The sequence below is a fragment of the Leuciscus leuciscus genome (genome assembly GCF_965113295.1).
Source record: "Leuciscus leuciscus genome assembly, chromosome: 12".
NCBI classification, from domain to species: domain Eukaryota; kingdom Metazoa; phylum Chordata; class Actinopteri; order Cypriniformes; family Leuciscidae; genus Leuciscus; species Leuciscus leuciscus.
Window position 1 is genome coordinate 20,944,472 of NC_138736.1, and position 20,393 is coordinate 20,964,864.

General features: G+C 35.9%; 2 protein-coding genes across 4 annotated transcripts; one reads left to right on the forward strand and one right to left on the reverse strand.

Annotated features, from left to right (window-relative positions):
• Positions 1 to 205: 205 nt before the first annotated feature.
• nkiras1 (NFKB inhibitor interacting Ras-like 1) lies at positions 206 to 7,701 on the reverse strand. 3 transcript variants are annotated; one of them, XM_082186821.1, is made up of 6 exons: positions 7,390 to 7,701; positions 6,560 to 6,664; positions 4,882 to 5,123; positions 2,524 to 2,626; positions 2,324 to 2,420; positions 1,653 to 1,792 (listed from the first exon to the last, which is right to left on the reverse strand). In XM_082186821.1, the coding sequence occupies exons 2-5, from the start codon at positions 6,651 to 6,653 to the stop codon at positions 2,326 to 2,328; spliced, it is 534 nt and encodes a 177-aa protein (XP_082042947.1). In that variant the 5' UTR covers positions 6,654 to 6,664; positions 7,390 to 7,701; the 3' UTR covers positions 1,653 to 1,792; positions 2,324 to 2,325. The 3 variants fall into 3 exon arrangements, with proteins under 3 accessions (XP_082042946.1, XP_082042947.1, XP_082042948.1); XM_082186820.1 differs by lacking the exons at positions 2,324 to 2,420; positions 2,524 to 2,626 and having other exon boundaries at positions 206 to 1,792; positions 7,390 to 7,668; XM_082186822.1 differs by lacking the exons at positions 1,653 to 1,792; positions 2,324 to 2,420 and having other exon boundaries at positions 2,477 to 2,626; positions 7,390 to 7,697.
• Positions 7,702 to 7,751: 50 nt separating this feature from the next.
• Positions 7,752 to 15,717, forward strand: rpl15 (ribosomal protein L15). Its single transcript, XM_082186812.1, has 4 exons — positions 7,752 to 7,812; positions 8,632 to 8,813; positions 10,458 to 10,594; positions 15,359 to 15,717. Exons 2-4 carry the CDS (start codon positions 8,642 to 8,644, stop codon positions 15,662 to 15,664), a joined length of 615 nt encoding a protein of 204 aa, XP_082042938.1. The 5' UTR covers positions 7,752 to 7,812; positions 8,632 to 8,641; the 3' UTR covers positions 15,665 to 15,717.
• The last annotated feature ends 4,676 nt before the right edge of the window (positions 15,718 to 20,393 follow it).

Below are 20,393 nucleotides of genomic sequence, written 5' to 3' on the forward strand. Positions count from 1 at the left end.
GGGGAATGTCACAAAGCCTGCCAAGAGCATCTCTAGAGCATGTTTCACTCCAAAATCAAAGGTGTGTATATATATATATATATATATAAAGACTCAACTGCATTTTATTACAGTATTACAAGAGCTTACAGGTTGCTGTTAAAGCAACTTTATTGATGTGCACATTTTTTTAATTAACTGAAATGCAGCGGCAGGCAGAAAAAAAGCCAGTCAATAAATATTTATTTTGTTGAATCACAACATTACATAGTGCATAGTTGAAGTATTTTTAAAATATCTGTTATATAAATTAGAACATGTGCTAAGACAAGGATTTCACAATTTTTGAGTTATAAACACTGGAAATTTCCACTACCTGCTATAGCAGGGAACTTCATAGCACGTTATTTTTGCTTTTTAAATTGATAGACTACACAAACAGCCTACACAACTTCATCCCACTAGCGACATAAGATGCATCGCTTTGGGATTTTAAAGCTAAGATTATAGTTCGATTTGGAAATAAAACTGGAAGATATCATACTATATGACTTAAATATACAACCTAATGTTACATATTTTTAACTAATTTTAAAGCACTTGATGGCTGAATGAAGTTCAAGTTCACATCTGAAGGACATGGACGGAGCAGTGAAACGGTCCATTTTCTTTATACCATGCCATTATTCCATTTTGCATAAATGCAACTGGTGATTCTCATGTCCAGGTTAGATTCTGCCCCATAATTTATGAAAAATAATCATCATAGTAGGATTTGCTGTACTGCCAGATTCAACAACAACAAAAAGCATTACAGTGTTTTATTGCTAATGAGTTAATGAGAATTATTGAGAATAATTACAAAACCTCAATGTCTCAAAAAATTTGGAGAAGTTGCGTTAACGAGAATGAAATCTTTAGCTTTACAGTTTTAGTTCCTAATAATCTTTTTTTTTAAATCATTAACACTTCACAATAAGGTTCCATTAGTTAAGGTAAGTTAATGCTTTAATATTAACTAACAATAAGCAATACATTTGTTACAGTACTTATTAATCTTTGTTACCATGTTTATTGTTAGTTCATGTTAGCTCAGGTTCTTTAATGTTAACAGATGCAACTTTTGATTTTAATCATAAATATTGAGATTAACATTAACTAAGGTTAATAAATGCTTTAGAAATAATTTTCATGGTTATTTCATAACTGATGTAGTTAACTCTTAACAAACCTTATTGTAAAGTGTAACCAAAAAAAATCTTACTGGTCCAAAAAAAACTTCACAAAATTGATAAAAAAAATAAATAAAAAAAATCAGCTTTCGTGATTGATTATAGAAAGCCAAGCACACTAACGCAGCAGTTCGCTATGGAGTGCACTGCATCTATGTTCTACCTTTTTCCCATCACTGAGCACAAATATAACCTAAAAAAAATTGTGCATTTATGTATGTGTAAATAGATCTAGTCCAAGCTAAGCTCTTTCTCTAGAAGCCCTTAAACATCTTAAGTACCCTGAACGAAGAATAGACAACCAAATATAGTGTTGAAACTGTGCTAGTGTGCGGTGTTCAGATGTCGTTGGAGGGGGTTCCCTTGCTCTTGCGTCCGGGCAGAGGGAAGGCAGACTTGCTCTGTGGCTGTGTGAGGCGGCTGGTGAGACTGGTGAAGGGTTCGATTAATGAGCTTCTCTCTGTCACGGTCACCTCCCAAAGTTTGACCTTCTCCCCACGTGCCCACTGCTGGGCAGCATCCTGATCCACCTGTCGACGCTCACGCAGGTCAGACTTGTTCCCCAACACGATCACCATCACCTGCACAAGCAAATACAGTCAATGTGAGAACATCTTCACAGCTTACACCAGAGAACATTATCATGGGTGTAGGATGGGATGAAATGAAATAGTCCTATTTTAGTCCCGGGTCCTATTTTACTCCAAAATCAAAAGAATTGTTTTGGGACATAATTTTCATGGAAATCATTACCATACTAAAAGAAATATATCTTTCTTATTACTGGAGTATTTTTGTAATTCTCAAGTTTTTCAAATGTTTTCTTAGATTTTCATTACTGTAATACAATTTAAATCAGCTTGAAGTAAATAAAATAATGATGTGTAAACAAATTAGATATGTAAAAGTCTTAGGCACGTATTTAGTATTTTCACCCCCAAAAATGGTTAAGCCGGTTATTTATATTTTTTGCTGTAGTGTGTCAGTAGAAAATATCACTTTACATTTCCAAACATTCCTTTAGCCATTAATTGTAATAATCCAGTGATATTTTTGTATGCCCAAGGAGTCTGACAACAGCCGGTATGCTCCACATGGAGATCTGATCTCACCATCATCGAGTCTGTCTGTGATTACATGAAGAAACAGAAGAAATCCAGAAGAACTGCAGCAACATCTCCAAGACGCTTGAAGAACCTACCTGAAAAGCTGTGAAAGGTTTAAGGCACTTGTGTAAACATGCTGTAAAGTGAGGATGAATTTATCAATTAACTTCTATTAACTAAATCAAATCAATATTTGATGTGACCACCCTTTGCTTTAAATAAGCTTTTGTCCAGGTACACTTGCACATAGTTTTTCAGGTAGGTTTCTTCAAGCATCTTGGAGATGTGGCCACAGTTCTTCTGGATAGTCTAATAAAATATTAGTAATTAGTAATACAATTTTTATTTTTTCCCAGACAGACTCGATGATGGCGAGATCAGATCTCCATGTTGAGGATATTGGCTGTTGGAAGACTCCTTGTGCATACAAAAATCTCACTGGATTATTACAATTATGGCTAAAGGAATGTTTGGAAATGTAAACTGATATTTGACATTTCCTACTGACACACTACAGCAAAATATATAAATAACTGGCTTAAACCCATTTTTTCTTGTGAAAATACTAATGTGCGTAAGTCTTTTGCACAGTACTTTTTGTATATACACTCACCTAAAGGATTATTAGGAACACCTGTTCAATTTCTCATTAATGCAATTATCTAATCAACCAATCACATGGCAGTTGCTTCAATGCATTTAGGGGTGTGGTCCTGGTCAAGACAATCTCCTGAACTCCAAACTGAATGTCAGAATGGGAAAGAAAGGTGATTTAAGCAATTTTGAGTGTGGCATGGTTGTTGGTGCCAGACGGGCCGGTCTGAGTATTTCACAATATGCTCAGTTACTGGGATTTTCACGCACAACCATTTCTAGGGTTTACAAAGAATGGTCTGAAAAGGGAAAAACATCCAGTATGCTGCAGTCCTGTGGGCGAAAATACCTTGTTGATGCAAGAGGTCAGAGGAGAATGGGCTGACTGATTCAAGCTGATAGAAGAGCAACTTTGACTGAAATAACCACTCGTTACAACCGAGGTATGCAGCAAAGCATTTGTGAAGCCACAACATGCACAACCTTGAGGCGGGTGGGCTACAACAGCAGAAGACCCCACTGGGTACCACTTTAGGCCCCTTAGTGCCAATTGGGCATTGTTTAAATGCCACGGCCTACCTGAGCATTGTTTCTGACCATGTCCATCCCTTTATGACCACCATGTACCCATCCTCTGATGGCTACTTCCAGCAGGATAATGCACCATGTCACAAAGCTCGAATCATTTCAAATTGGTTTCTTGAACATGACAATGAGTTCACTGTACTAAAATTGGCCCCACAGTCACCAGATCTCAACCCAATAGAGCATCTTTGGGATGTGGTGGAACGGGAGCTTCGTGCCCTGGATGTGCATCCCACAAATCTCCATCAACTGCAAGATGCTATCCTATCAATATGGGCCAACATTTCTAAAGAATGCTTTCAGCACCTTGTTGAATCAATGCCACGTAGAATTAAGGCAGTTCTGAAGGCGAAAGGGGGTCAAACACAGTATTAGTATGGTGTTCCTAATAATCCTTTAGGTGAGTGTATATATATATATATATATATGTGTGTGTATATATATATATATATATATGTGTGTGTATATATATATATATATATACATATATATATATATACATATATATATACACATATATATATATATATATATATACATACATATATATATATATACATATACATATATATACATATATATATATATATACATATACATATATATATATATATATATATGTATATATATATGTATGTGTATATATTATATATGTATGTATGTATATATATATGTATGTGTATATATATATATATATATATATATATATATATATATATATATATATATATATATATATATATATATATATGATTTAATATATTTATTCAGTGATTGATCAAAACTGACAGTAAAGCCATTTATAATGTAAAAAGGTTAGTTCACCCAAAATGATAATTTTGTCATCATTTACCCTCAAGTTGTTCCAAACCTGTATGAGTTTCTTTCTTCTGTTGAACACAAAAGAAGATAATTTAAAGTAGTAGGGAAGAAATACCATGGAAGTCAATGGCTACCGTCAACTGTCAAGTTGAAAGAGAGAAAGAAGAAAGAAACTCATACAAGTTTGGAACAACTTGAGGGTAAGTAAATGATGACAACATTTTTGGATTAATAATTGAACACTAAATCAGCATAATTATAATGATTTCTAAAAGATCATGACACTGAAGACTGAAATTCAGCTTTGCCATCAATGGAATACATGACATTTTGTAATATATTCAAATATAAAACAGTTCATTTAAATTGTAATAATAGTTTACAATATTATTGTTTTTACTGTATTTTTTATCAAATAAACCAATCACAAACTTAGATGTTGTTGTAGGCCTATAGGTTACACACACATACTGTATATATTATATATTTATATAATATAAAAGAAGAAATTTTTAATGTCAATAAGACATTTTTAAATCTTTAATATTTGTGGATTTTCATGCCTCTTTTTTGTCTCTGGACTTGTCTATCTCCTTCTTCAAGAGCTCGACTTTTTTGAAGGACTCCAGACTGTCCACACTGTAGACCAGCACGAAGCCGTCGGCCACTGAAAAGAAGTGTTTGGGTAAATCCAGACCCTCACGGAGCCCTCTTGTGTCATAGAGACGTAACTGCTCTCTCACACCACGGTCCGTCTCGACAGACGCCACATATATATCCTCCTGAGTGTCGTTTGTTTCTGCACCTGAAACAGGACAGTCATGTTTCATTTAATTGTCTACTTATATGTATCTTCATACACTATTCATTCTTTCATCATGAATGACTCACAACCCAGGATCATTGGTGCGTGATTCATACATTTCAGACAATTCAAAGAGGTCATGACATGATTTTTTATTTAAATATGTTCCTTGAGGTTCACTTATAATGTTAAAGGGATAGTTCACCCCAAAATGAAAATATTGTCATAATTTACTCACCCTCAAGTTGTTCCAAACCTATATGAATTTAGTTCTTCTGCTGAACACAAAAGAACATAATTTGAAGAATATGGGTAACCAAACAGTTGATGGACTTCCATAGTATTTTTTTATTATTATAATTTTTTTGCCCATACTATGGAAGTCAATGTTGCCCATCAACTGTTTAGTTACTGACATTCTTCAAAATATCTTCTTTTGTGTTCAACAGAAGAAAAAAAAATCATACAGGTTTGGAACAACTTGAGGGTGAGTAAATGATCACAGTATTTAAATTTTGGGTGAACTATCCCTTTAATTAAAATGACAGCATATAGGAATGAATCTCTTTGTTTACTTCAAACTGTTATAGTAACCCCTCCACCCTTACGCACTAGTATCCTGCAGAAAAACAAATGTTTTATATAAATTGTTATTTTTAAACAAAAATTACAAACTATAAAAAAAATTTTTTTTAAACCCAATTCCACTGCAACCCATGCATACAGTATGTTAAAAATGCAATGTAGGCTATTAGTTTAAGATATGCAGTTGGTCTATTTATGAAGTGTAAATTAAAGAATTTATTACTAACCAAAAACAAACAAACAAATAAATGAATTATTCACTAAATTACAGTGTTAATGTTGTAAAATTCATCAATAATGAAATTACTTCAATTTCAGCTGTAAAGACAATAGTGTCATTAATCAGCTTAATTCAGTTCTCTACCAAGATCGTTCTCTACCAAGTATCGTTGGAGTCAAATCGATAATATTTGGGAATGTGTGTTCTCTTTTATTAAGTCCCAACTGAGCAAGCCAAAGGCGGACAATATTTTATTACCCATGTTTTTTTTGTAACTGTCTAAAATACTCCGTTAGCTTGGTTCTGTCTATAAATTAGTAAGATACTGCCACAGAGATCAATTTAAAATAGCTTCTGCTCTGCGTTCAGACTTCACAAAGAGCATGTTGATTTTTATATATTTAAGTTACTGTTAATTATGATGTCTTTACTGTAAATATCCATTTGGAATCCAATTTTTATCTGATTCAAGTCACATTCATGTACGTTACCGATACCTTTTGCTAGAGTGTCTGTTTTCCCATCAAGCTGATGAGCAGCAGCTGCCATGGACACTGTGAATTTTGGAGTCATGGGAACTACGAAAGGAGGCGTTTTTTATATGACTTTTGAATGGACGGATCACACATACCTGCAGTGTGAGAGCCATACAGTAACTGCTCCAGGATGGCTGTTTTCCCCACTGATGCCATACCACAAACCACAACCTTACATCCCTTACCCATAGTTACCTAGCCTGAAACACACAAACAAACAACACATCCAGAACCACCAGCAGGGCAGCAGTGTAAAAAGCATGACAGGTGAACGTGAAAATAGGCAAAAATGCTTCTAGTTTTTAGTTCTTTTAAATAAAGCTGATTGATAGTTGTTTTTTTTCTTCATTTATTATAATTTTTTATTAATTCCACATTACAAATCTTTGTATATGAATAACAATTTGACAATTTAAACTGAAAAAAAAAATACATATACAAAAAAAGAATACATATATACATACATATATATATATATATATATATATATATATATATATATATATATATATATATATATATATATATATAAGCATATGCAAATAATTAACGAACAAATCCTGATGCTCATGTTCCCTAGCATGTTTGAGCAATGGAAGCAAGAAATTCGCATTAGGTTCTAAGGAACACATGTACTTTTACACCTGATTAGTGACCTCGATGCAATCGTTTCTTTATTTTACATGTTACAAAATGATTTTTTTTTTTAGATTTAAATGCAAAAATTATATGACAATAATATGTATTTAAACTTAAATTAAATATTCCGTAGCTTAAATAAAATAAACATAATATAAACATAATGCTCAGTTTAGTGTTTGTTATATAATGATTGTCAAAGGAAAGGCATTAACCAGTTGTCTTAACTTGAGACCAGACATGCATTCATTCATGACAGTTACTAGACCGATAAACAATAACTCACCTTACGCGGATTGCTTGACAATAAACATATGATCGAAGAAATCGATCAGTGTTAAATCAGATGAATGTGAATATGACTTTTAATACCATCACTACGTTACTTCCGGGAGTCGTTTGCCTCTTTTTGCTCTGGGTCTGAACCTTTTTTTTAACAGTCTATGGAACCTTCACCATTGCTGATAAGAGAACGGTGGCAACAAAAAAAATATTACTTGAAATGAAGAATAAATATGTTATAACAATGTTTCAGCGCAGTGTATCTAATCGGTTAAATACATTTGGTTGTGATTTAAAAAATATAATTCTTAAACACAGACTACATTTCCCAGAACTATTTAGCAACGGAACCGGAAATTCGCAAGATAAAGTCTAATAAAGCATTATGGGTAACTTTTCTCTCTCTTTCCGGTTAGTACGCCATCAAGTAAGCGAGACTTTCTCATTTTTCTGCACTCAGAATCCATCAAATATCTCAATGTATTTAATGACATCCAAATCACACAATTAGTGTATTTAATGCGGAATATCTTAGCTGTGCTATCTAACCATTATTTTTCTCCCATAATGATGATGTACATCATTTTAACGCTATATTGTGAAGTGTAGGGTAGCTAATGTCATGCCGGAGTTTGCACGTTTCTTTCATTTTCAGTCAGAACTGAATTAAACATTATATTATGTCAAATGTAATTTTCTTGCATTGCATTTTAAAAGATTACTGAAATCATTGTCTATGACTTGAAAGTTGAATGTTTTCATATGACTGCATGTATCAGTCGCCATGCCAAAGCTGTCCACAACAGACACTGCTAATGGGTATATTTTACAATGGGTTATTACATAATTGTCCCTTAAAGCAACTGCTTTGGATATGAAATAAACGATCATTTAACTGTTAATCCTGATAAGTTGTCATGTGACCTGCTCAATAGATATCTGACCCGTCATATTATGGTTGAAAATGCCAAACTATATAGACACAACATTCAAGTTAAAGTGTGTCTGGCTGTATAAGGCTGCTTGTGATGTAGCACTAGTATTAAAAATGTAAGTGCTCATGTAGTCTCAATGAGCTCATAAACAATGTGTACACATGAGTAAAATGGTGTTTGTAAAAGTTTTAGGAGCATTGTCAACTTATGAAAAAACAACATATCCAAGCTATCTGCATATGTAAATTGGTAGATGTATTTTTCATTAATTAAGAGTTTTCTTGACATTAGTCTAATTTTTGGTGTCACAGGTGAGGCATCATGGGAGCGTACAAGTACATGCAGGAGCTATGGAGGAAGAAGCAGTCGGATGTGATGAGGTTTCTGCTCCGTGTGCGGTGCTGGCAGTACCGTCAGCTGTCCTCCCTTCACCGGGCTCCGAGACCCACCAGACCCGATAAAGCCCGCAGACTGGGATACAAGGCCAAACAGGGTGAGTGATGTGACCAATTCGGTGTCTAAGGGTTTACTGGTTGCGTATGGTTTTTCTGAGCTATATATCTCACAGCACTTTTCAGTAGGGGTGTAATGATTTTCAAACCGAACCGAAAAACCGCGATACACAACAAACAATCCCATTGTTGAGGTAAAGAGAGGTTAACCTCACTTAACCTTATGTCAAAAAAAAGTACTTCCTTGACATTTGATTATAAAGTAATTAGGAGTGTAACTACACGTATTCGTCCTGTGAATTTTCGTGTCTTGTGTAAAAGACTAATACAGCGTTGTAGCCTAATCACCATTAACCACCACCAATAATCACAATAAGCTCCGTGTTTTGTTACTTTTGTTAAGAGTTATTTTTATGTCCATTTTATCACGAAATTCAAACAATTAATGCTATTTTAACGCTCTTTAATGTTCAGAGGGTATGTTGAAAGGTAAAGTACTACTTACTGAAATGTATTATATCTCATGTAATCGCTCAATCAGTGTTTCAACAGCGGAAAGACGTTATTAAACCGCTTGTAAACAATATCCCATGTAGCATTACATTTACCTCAGGCAAGTTATTCAGTGTCCAGAGCTGGTTAGTCAGCTAGAGAAATAACTATTTAGCTAAATATATGCTCTGTATTAGCCTATATATTCATTATATTTTACTTGACCTGTTGGCGATGTCTTGATTATTTAATGTATGATTAAAATCTGTCATGAAAATGACAGCCAGTGTGTAAACAACGAATTGGAGTAAAATCGCATAATGCAAAAACTGCCTTATGTGCAGCTATGTTTGCATGCAATTTGAGTGGTGATTTATTATATCAAAAAATGAATAGCAACTGAATTTAGGCTAATAGTTTGTGCTCTGTTAACCTTTATTATTATTATAATGTGCAAGTAAGGGCTCCCTATATAGTCTACAGCATTAGCAGAGATAACTTTTTATCCTTAAACTTTTAACTAATAAATGAATTATTTAAAGACAGAGACTCAATTAGTGTATTAAACCACTGTTAAATAGAAAAGAAAAAAGCAATTTCATGTTTAGTTCTCCCCCCGCTGTACCGAACTGTGACGTCAAACCCTGAGGTACATACCGAACCGTCAGTTTTATGCACCGTTACACCCCTATTTTTCAGACATTTTTTTAGAGTGATGTTGAGGTGCAACTGAATTAACCACGCTGTTTAGCATTACCCATATTGTTTTTTTGATTATTCCTTTATATTTCCCGTTACTTTGTTTAAATATTTGTAATGTTCCCATTAATAATGGGAAATGTAGCCTGTGCCTATGAATTTGATTTTATTATGATTCACAATCAAATGTTTAAGCAATTAGATTCACTGCATAGTAAAAATGAAAAATTCTAGAATAGCAATATTGTTCTAACAGCTATAGTGAAATCTCAATCATATATATTTTTATCCACTGTACTCTTATCAGCAACAGTGACTCTACATGCTAGAGGTGTGTCAAACATGACTTAGTGATGTCTTATAATCATATTCATCTGATTTATCATTGATTTTTGTCGATCAGTTATTTAACTACTCAATTGAATGTCCTGTAACTAATTTCTGCCTCCATGTTTTTTGTGTGTATCTGAACTCATGTACTCTTGACCAACCAGGCTACGTCATCTACCGTATACGTGTGCGCCGTGGAGGTCGCAAGCGCCCCGTGCCTAAAGGTGCTACCTACGGCAAACCCGTGCACCATGGCGTCAACCAGATCAAGTTCGCACGCAGCCTGCAGTCAGTAGCTGAGGTATGTGAGCAGCATCTCAACCTATGAGGTGGTCCACAGTTGGACACAAAACCTTGACACGTTTTGTTCAGACAGATTGTATTTGCTTAAATCTACACGCCGTACACGCTTCACAACTGTCTTAAAAGTGCTCATGTACACAATCAGGCACAAGTGTAGAATAATGGGTGTTAAAGGTTTAATGCTTAGATGCTATGAATTTTATGACCTGTAGTTCATGTCAATAATGCCCGCTAGGATCAGTTCCAGTGTAAATGTTCTTAAGATGTTCTTCAGAGCGCGTGTGCACAGAAAACTGCTGCGCGTTAGACAGTGTGGTTACTGAGTTAGTTGGTACTATAGTGAGACTGGTATAGTTTCTTGTTGAATTGGTACCAAAGTACAGATACTTTTGTGATCTCTACTATCAAGCCACAACTCTCTCCGTATATAAACACCCCTAGTAGTGGAGCGGCTAAGTGCTTATGTTTGGCAGAATCGTTCAGTTTATGATACAAGCGTGAAAATTGGCATGAGCAGTCTCCATGGGTCACTTGACAAGAAAATTGTCCGAGCCACTTGAAATTTCAAGATGGTGGCCATTTTTCAAGATGGCCGACACCTTAGTGGAGCAGTTAAGTGATATAGTGGTTTATTTGGTGATACAAGCATGAAAATTGGCATGAGCAGTCTCTGTGGGTCACTTGACAATAAGCCCCCTACAGCTACTTGAAATTTCAAGATGGCAGCCATTTTTCAAGATGGCCACTACCTTAGTGGAGCAATTAGGCTTAAGAAATTATTTAGTTGGTGATACAAGCATGAAAATTGCCATGAGCCTAATTGCTCCACTAAGGTGGTGGCCATCTTGAAAAATGGCCGCCATCTTGAAATTTCAAGTAGCTGTGGGTGGCTTATTGTCTAGTGACCATCAGAGACTGCTCATGCCAATTTTCATGCTTGTATCACCAAATAAACCACTATATCACTTAACTGCTCCACTAAGGTGTTGGCCATCTTGAAAAAAGAAAAATCTTGAAATTTCAAGTGGCTCGGACAGTTTTCTTGTCAAGTGACCCATGGAGACTGCTCATGCCAATTTTCACGCTTGTATCATAAACTGAACGATTATATCACTTAGCCGCTCCACTATAGTGACTTGGTTCTGGAAGTATTTTCCAATAAAAAAACTAAACAATTAAGTGGGATTTGAAGTCTTTGTTAAACAGTCCCTCCAGGATTCTGCAGAATTTAGTGCAAAATAAAGCAAACTCCACAAAATTTGGAGGAGCTTGCAATTTTTCTAAATTGCCGCAGATTTTGGGCCTAGACGCATCGTTTGATATCATCACAAGGTACACTAAGCCTACCACTTGGAAGTAGGCTACGTGCGTTGAACTTGAATCGATCAATACATTTCTGTTTGGGCCATTGCTTTGACAATCTCTCTCACACACACACGAGTGTGGAATGCTCTGAGTGACATCGTTTCCATCAATCGGTTCTGTTTATCAACAATGTCTGTTTGCTGCATGAAAGAGGCTCACTGTAAATGATGTGCACTTTAATCTGTTTTAAACTGTTGTTTACTTTAAACATAATGGTAAGGCCTGCCCAATCGACCCAACGATGGTTTCCGATAAGCGGGTGAAGGTTTTCTTTTCAGTGTGGCAAAGTAATTTAATTCCAATTAAACTTTTATCTGACTCCATTTTATCACAACCTCAAATTGGAATGCCAATTAGTAATAGGTAATTTATATAATAGTTTAGCTACTGTTGTGGCAAATTCTAAGTCCTCAAATCAGGTCTCGAAGAAATCTCTCAAGAGCCGAAGTTCCAGGTTTCAGAAGAAGTAACTTTATTGACAAGCAACAAAGTGAGATGCAGCTGTTCATCAATGGTCGGAACCTCAGGTCTTATACCTTTTCTTATCACTAGGTAGCCAATCAGCTATCTTTCTCTTCTTGCTCCACCTCAAGATTTCGCTACCGTTAGCATCATCTTTCCCGGAGACATTATTCTATTGGTGGAAAAATCTTTGGCCATACCTAGGGGTGGGCGATATGGCAAAAATATATCACGATTTTTTTCAGGAAAATCACTATTCACGATTTTATCACGATTCTTTTTTATGTTGGTTTTACTATTTTGTGACTGAGCATTACAGCCAAACTAATGTCCATATTTTAAAAACAAAGCCTTAGGTAACAAAATATAAAATAAAAATGAATGGCAGACAGGGGGCAAAGATAAAAATATTTGTCATTATTTTCTTTATTAAATATTAAGATCAAAGATACACATTACACATACACAACTTAATATATACAAATTAAATAAACAGTGCTTTATGTTTTCAGCTACAGTAGGTGTATTTAACATTAGCATTGAAGAAAGTAATTAAATGAACAAATATGAAAATTAACATTTAAAGGGATAGTTCTCCTAAAAATTCAAATTGTCATAATTTACTCTCTCAAGTTGTTTTAAACTCGAATAAGTTTCTTTCTTCTGTTGAAAATAAAAGTTATTTGGAAGAATGTGGGTAACCAAACAGTTGATGTACCCCAGTGACTTCCATAGTATATTTTTCCAGCTACTGTTTAGATAGCCACATTCTTCAAAATATTAATATTGGACAAATATTAGAAGGAAATTAATACAGGTTTGGAACAACATTAGAGTGCGTAAATAATGAGATCATTTTTATTTTTGGGTGAACTATCCCTTTAAGGACAAGCGGCAGCGTGTTTACTATTACTACTGTCTCTTTAAGAGCTGCGCGCGATGCGTCTAATATACACTCATTTGACAAGCAGATTTTTTCTCTATTTTCTCAAGTTTGCTTTCACTTTATAACCGACTTTATGTAAACCTTGTGTGTATTTGACAGTATTAGCACAATAAGACTTGAAAGATAACTTAGTCCAGTATCCAGGTGCTGGTAGACAGGCTTTTAGTGCATGTGAGCTTCACATGTACGCGCTGAGAAACGCACACGTTAGAACAGCGCATCCGCACACAAATTAAATGTTTAACCGACAAGGCATTAAAGCACATGCAAATTATGAACTTTTGTGAACGGCAGTGTCCCGTTCCGCTGCGTTAACATTTTATGTGAATATACGTTGCGTTGTTCAGTATGTTGGGACAGAGGTGCCAGAACAGCAACTGATAGAATGCACGATACTACGATATTTCTTCAAAAGCAGATCGTGGAGACATTTTAATGGTCCACGATCAAAATTCGGCAAATCGCACACCCCTAGCCATACCTATTTTTAAAGAATATCTTTGGTCACATGATTCTCTGCACCTGCAGTGTTCTAATGCCATCCATCATTTTTAATTAACGTTTTTAGTACCATCTTATCAACTACCTATACACATCTTCTCTCTGAGCTTGTTAGGTACTTTTCCATCCTCACAGACCCCTTGACCTAATTTAACCTGATTTATCCTGATTGAACCTGGGTTCTGACTGAGACACAGCAATACAGACTTTTACATGAGGCAAAGGAAAATCTCCAACACAACACGTTTTGATTATTTTATTTAACTCTTTACTCTTATTGTACTCGTTCATTGGGTCCTCACACCGGCCATTAATTTTTATGCGGGCCCACGATCACAAACTCACCAGTCTAGGTCACTAGACAGAGGTAATTGACTACTGTTTAGAAGGCCGCCTTCATGCTTGCTCCATCTAAAGTATTTTGTTTAGTCCCCATAGATCTGTATACACTTGAATACACCCTGCCCAATAGTGTCCTACAATGTTCATATTGAAGGCTATGAAAACAAATAAATGTAACCATGTAGGCTATGCTGTATTAGCAACAACATTACCATCTATATAAATGAAGGTGACCATCTAAGAATGAAAATAATGCTGCTTTTTTAAGCACAAGTTATAGGTGGGGTATGTGATTTGCAAAACGGCCGGCAGATTTTGAAAATACACAACTCAAATGGTCCTACCTTTCCTTTTACTCCACCCATTCAAAGAACATGGATGGGGGAGGGGGGGATGGTACGACCGTTTGATTGACGCACTTACTGTCCAATGATTCTAGGTGGTCTTGGAAATGATTGGCTGGAGTTTTTCGAGTCCTGCCCGTTCCACAGATGATTAAATTGCTTAATTTTTATTTCAGTGCTTCTAACTGAAGTGGCTGTAAGTGGGTTAGGAATAGGATTTTAAGTGATTTTGAAAAATGGCCAAAAAAGAGAATTACATACCCCACCTTTAAATTCAGGTTTAAAATTCTACATATACATTTATCTAAAATATTTGTTGGACATTAAATGTGCTATATATCTGTTGCACTTCGTCGCTCATTCACTGAAGTCTGTGAATTTTAGCAGACACTCGCTTGTATAAGGCTTGTCCCCTTCTGACAGCAAAACGGAAATATTTGCATGACTTTCTAACATAAACAGATGGGGAAAATTCCTGTGAAATACAAGTTAAATGCATTAAACCGCACAAGTATCTGTCAGAGCATCTGATGCATATAGCATTAACTATATCTCAAGTTATTTTGAAGCCCTTAATATAAAGCATGTCTCATATTTTAGACAAATTGGATTATTACCTGCTGCAGCTCACTCTGTTTCCTCTGCTGTCTTCAATACACATCTCTGTTGTGGTTTGAAATGTCAATGTCTTATGTTTTTATATGCTTTTTTTATGGCTTTAATTTACACAAGTTGATGTCAGTTTCTCACCTGTGTCCTGGTAGTATTGTGCTGCTGTTCTAACCCCTTTTCTTTTTTTCAGGAGCGCGCTGGTCGTCATTGCGGAGGTCTGCGGGTGCTAAACTCTTACTGGGTTGGTGAAGATTCCACATACAAGTTCTTTGAAGTGATCCTCATTGACACCTTCCACAAAGCCATCAGGCGCAACCCTGACACGCAATGGATCACCAAGGCTGTGCACAAGCACAGGGAAATGCGTGGGCTCACATCGGCTGGCAAGAAGAGCCGTGGTCTGGGCAAGGGCCACAAGTTCCACCTCACCATCGGCGGCTCTCGTCGTGCAGCCTGGAAGAGACGCAACACCCTGCAGCTGCACCGTTACCGCTAAACCACGTGTGCTACAACTGTACATTTATCCAAATAAAAGTACCTTTCTATGGTCATGTGATGTCTTTATTTTGTGGTTTTAGACCAACAGAATCTGTAATTTGCGAGTTATCAAGATGATAGAATGTGTTTTTGGTTATTTGCGCTATTAGTTTGCATTGCAGGTCTTTCTAAAGAGGATTTTGCACGAGTGTAAATTCCAAAGATGAGTGTCGAACGTAATAGAACGTAATATTTGTAATGATCCAGAATGATCCAGATTTGTAGATCCACCATTTTTCTATCCAGGATCAGGTAATGCAGCTTTCTTTGTGCTTTGTGCACCCTTATGGAGGCAATAAAAGGACATGGGGCCCAGCTGTTCAAAAGTATTCTGACAGATTTTGGATTGGATCAAATCTTGAAAATTGGTTGTTCAAATAAATAAAATGGTCCTGAAATCAGATTAGATCACAAAGTCCAGTCTTGGTTTGGATGTGGATCAAATCATTAGGTTGTGTTCAAAACGTTTTAATAAGATTGGGATTATACTGATCCCAGCAAAAGGGTGGATTTCAGGGGAAATTTTTTTTAATAAAACTTTCAAACGGGTCATGTAATGATACACGTAGGCTATATTTTTTATATATATGTTTTGTTTTGATTAGTTTAACTGTTCTAATAGTAATAAATTAGGAGACATTAGGCTACCTATTAAGCCTTTCGGCAGCCTACAATAAAAAAGAGTTTGGCACCATAAAATAATCCTCAAACAGCTGTAAATATCCAACAAAAATATATTTAACTTAAATATATATGTATATATAATCACTGTTTGTACACTACATTGGCACAATCATAAGAGATGAACAAAGTCAAAAGTTATTTGTGAGCAAACACGAAGTTTATATTTCAAATAAATGCTGTTCTTTTGAACTTTCTATTCATCAAAGAATCCTGAAAAAAAAAAAAAAATGACACAAGCTAGTAGCCTACATTGGAGATATATGGTCCATTTTAGAGCTCTAGTAATATGGATTTGGAAATCTAAAAAAGTGTGCATGTATATTTGGATCAGGGTATATATATCCAGGGGCCAGTTGTTCAAAAAGTTTAATCTGGATCAGAATGATCTGGATTTGGAAATCCCATGTTTTGCTATCCAGGATAAGGTAATCCATCTTACTTTTGTGCCGGTTTTTCGAAGCAAAATTGGATTGGATCACCCTGATCTGGACGTAAACTTTTTCCGATTACCAAATCTGGATTACTGGTGCTCTACGGAACCCCCAAAGGGACATGGTCATGTAAAAAATATGAGATAGAAAAAAAATGTAAATGCTTTTGCGTTGTCTCAGAAAAGTTTTAGCCAAAAAAAACAAAAAAACTTTGTGTTCGCTTGCAAAGATCTTTTGACTGGTTCATCTCATGATTGTGCCAATGTAGTTTAGAAACAGTGATAAAACACTTTGAATTAAATATAATATTTTTGATTTTTACAGCTGTTTGGGGATTATTTAATGGCAACAAAATCTCTTTTTTACTTTACAGTAGGCTACCGAAAGGCTTAATATAGCCTAATGTCTACTTCTAATGTATTACTTTAACAGTTAAGCTAATCAAAAGCAAAATAAAAATATGAGTGTGTGTGTATATTACATGAAACAAATGTTGTATTTTTGACCAATTTTAAAGTTTTACTACATTTTCTTCCTGGAATCCACCTTGAAATCCTACCTCCTGTTGGGATCAGGATAATCCTGTTTTTTTGGATCAAAGTTATCCAAATCCTACTGACAAGTTTTGAACAACACAAACTGAAGGTTTGATCCAGATTAAAACTAGGATTGGATTCCATGATCTAATCTGATTTCAGATTCCTTCTTTCCCTTTTGAACAACCCATTTTCAAGATTTGATCCAATCCGATAATCAAAATTGGATCAAATCTTGGAACTGGGTTTTTCAAAAGCAAAAGAGGGATTCCGAACTAAGATCAGAGCATGTAATCCGATCTTACATTTGATCTGGATCAAACCTGCCCTTTTGGTTTTTCAAAATTTTGAACTCGGTTTGGAATCTATTTGATCCAAAAAAACAGGATTATCCTGATCGCATCAGAAAGGTGGTTTCAGTTGTGATTTTTCGAACCAAAATTTGAGTTTTTTTTTTTTTAAGTGAATGATCACAAAATCAATGTTTACTGATGATATACATTTCTTCATATTTGAAGCATTTATGAAGCATGTCACATCTAATGAGATTTGGTAAAAAAAAAAAAAAAAAAAACATTCTCAAAGCTATCAGCTGTCAAATAAATGTCACTGTTGCTCACAGCTCTGTAATTCCACAGTATTTTAATGGCAATGAAAACAACAAATATACTCAGTCATTCAGTAGCCTAGTTAAAAGTAATTTCTCACAATTGCATCTCTAATTGCATGTCCAGTGTGTCCTTCATTAGGTGAGAACATTGTAATACGGCTGTTCTGGTTCTACATCAGGCTCAGGTTCATCAAAATTGTCATCAAGAGGGACATGACGCCTGGTGGCGATGTTATGCAAAACAATACAGGTAAGGATTATGTTGCATGCCACCTTAGGTTGTACTCGCAAGTAGTTAAGACACACAAACCGTCTCTTCAGGACTCTATTTAAGCGTTCAATGGCATACTCAGACCGGCCCGTCTGGCACCAACAACCATGCCACGCTCAAAATTGCTTAAATCACCTTTCTTTCCCATTCTGGCATTCAGTTTGGAGTTCAGGAGATTGTCTTGACCAGGACCGAACCCCTAAATGCATTGAAGCAACTGCCATGTGATTGGTTGATTAGATAATTGCATTAATGAGAAATTGAACAGGTGTTCCTAATAATCCTTTAGGTGAGTGTAAGTGTGAATAGCAAAAAATCACTCATAAGCTGTGTTCCAATGTGAAGGCTGCATCCTCCGAAGGTCGTATTTGAAAGCCGATTGGCCGCATTTGAAGGCCGATTGCGTCACAGCTGCGCGACGAAGGACGTCCCAATTCAAAGGCTGCATCCTTGGAAGGTCGCATTTGAAGGTCGATTGCGTCACCATGGCGCGATGAAGGCTGTCCCAATTCAATTCTGCATCCTCCGAAGGCCGTATTCGAAGGACGGTTGCGTCATCGCGCCGCGACGAAGGCTACCCTGATTCAAAAGCAACGACAAATGCGCTCTTCGTTTCCCCGTGAAAGGAAGGATACATAAATGGACACTTTTAGAGGCCTATCCTACCCTGATCCTACCCTATTCTATAAGTCATTGCGCGCCGTTGACGACAGCATTTATTTATTTATTTTTAAAGGCGGCCGAGACTAGAGATCGGTGGTGGACAGCAAATTCACATTTAAATGTAAGTATTATGGTTTCATTTACTCAAATAGCTAGCGAAACCAGAGTTAAAGTTTATTATAAACTTCATCTTAACTCCTTCGTCACCATTGCATGGCTTCATTTGTCAGGTAGTTTTAGGCAAAACTTGTGGTAATAACGTTATTAGTTTAACAACCTATTTGTAATATTTGCACTAGTCTATCTCACTTGTGTATTATAAGAAATATCACTCACCCTATAAAGCCTAAAACAATAAGAAAAGCAGTAGATAAGGCAATGGGGTTTCACTTTTATGTGTTTTTGTAGTGCTGTCATTCAAGCTATATGTTTTTAACCAAATTTGAGTATACAGAAATATTAAGTATATTTTGCATGTCTTGATGTGTCATATTTTGCAGTGTTAACAATGCACTTAAGATTGTTGTTAACAAGCCATGGTTAATTTGCTCTGCCTTAGGATTGCATGTGTCCTGGGACAGGAGAGGGTGTGAGTGGGAAACCCACTGCTGAAACTTGCCCAGCCCTGGTTTTGTCCTCATGGATGAGGTGTTGGGACAGAGGCATTGCACCAAACCCCTGTCCTCATTGCCTCAATCCCCGAGGACAGACCAGGGCCGAGTTCAGCAGTGTGTGACCAAGAAGCGGAGGAACCAGGAGCAGCACCATCACCACGAAGAAGGCGAGACAGAGAGGACGAGTTTTTGGACTTGATTAGAGAAGACATGGGACTGCAGAGGCGAGGAGAGCACTGGAGAGTAGGGAGAGGATAGACAGGCTGTTTTCTCTTCTTGAAAGAATTATTGAGAAATATATATATATATAATCTTGTTTAACTTTTTTTCACCTATATTTTTTAAAAGGAAAAAAATCTGTACATTTATTTATTTATTTTTATGCAACTTTAAATGTGTAAATAAAAGATAATTTATTGCTCTGGACATTGTTTATTTTTGTAATGACAGTCATAATTTCTACATGAAACAAATTCTTCTATACCTTTTTTTCCCCCAACTATTTACAACATAGGTTAAACATATCAAAATCAACATAAACATTTAAATTTACAGTACATAAAATAAGAAAAATGATGTAGACTTTTATTCAGCTGAGTGGGAGACCCTGGTGTGGGACCGGGATGGGCTCCACAATAGAGACCCTGATAAGGCCTCCTGCTGGTGGGACATCATCTGGGATGGTCTCCAGAGTGTTTGACTGCATATTTCCACTATCCACAAAGTTGTCTACCAACAGGTTTGCAGGGCTGACTCATGGAATAAATATTGAGATACTTTATTACACTAAAGTACTTTTAATAACCACTAATACCGCATTGGCGAAAAACTACTAGTCATATATTTTAAACCTTAGTTAAGCTATTTATTTATTTATTT

What these genes read in the sequence shown, in the direction of transcription:
- nkiras1 (XM_082186820.1), bottom strand. Translation starts at nt 6,653, where the DNA reads ATGGGTAAGGGATGTAAGGTTGTGGTTTGTGGTATGGCATCAGTGGGG. An exon ending in GTATGGCTCTCACACTGCAG is followed by an intron (nt 5,124 to 6,559) that starts GTATGTGTGATC and finishes GTCCTGTTTCAG; the next exon opens with GTGCAGAAACAAACGACACT. An exon ending in AGTCCAGAGACAAAAAAGAG is followed by an intron (nt 1,793 to 4,881) that starts GCATGAAAATCC and finishes TTGCTTGTGCAG; the next exon opens with GTGATGGTGATCGTGTTGGG.
- rpl15 (XM_082186812.1), top strand. Translation starts at nt 8,642, where the DNA reads ATGGGAGCGTACAAGTACATGCAGGAGCTATGGAGGAAGAAGCAGTCG. An exon ending in GGGATACAAGGCCAAACAGG is followed by an intron (nt 8,814 to 10,457) that starts GTGAGTGATGTG and finishes TTGACCAACCAG; the next exon opens with GCTACGTCATCTACCGTATA. An exon ending in GCCTGCAGTCAGTAGCTGAG is followed by an intron (nt 10,595 to 15,358) that starts GTATGTGAGCAG and finishes TCTTTTTTTCAG; the next exon opens with GAGCGCGCTGGTCGTCATTG.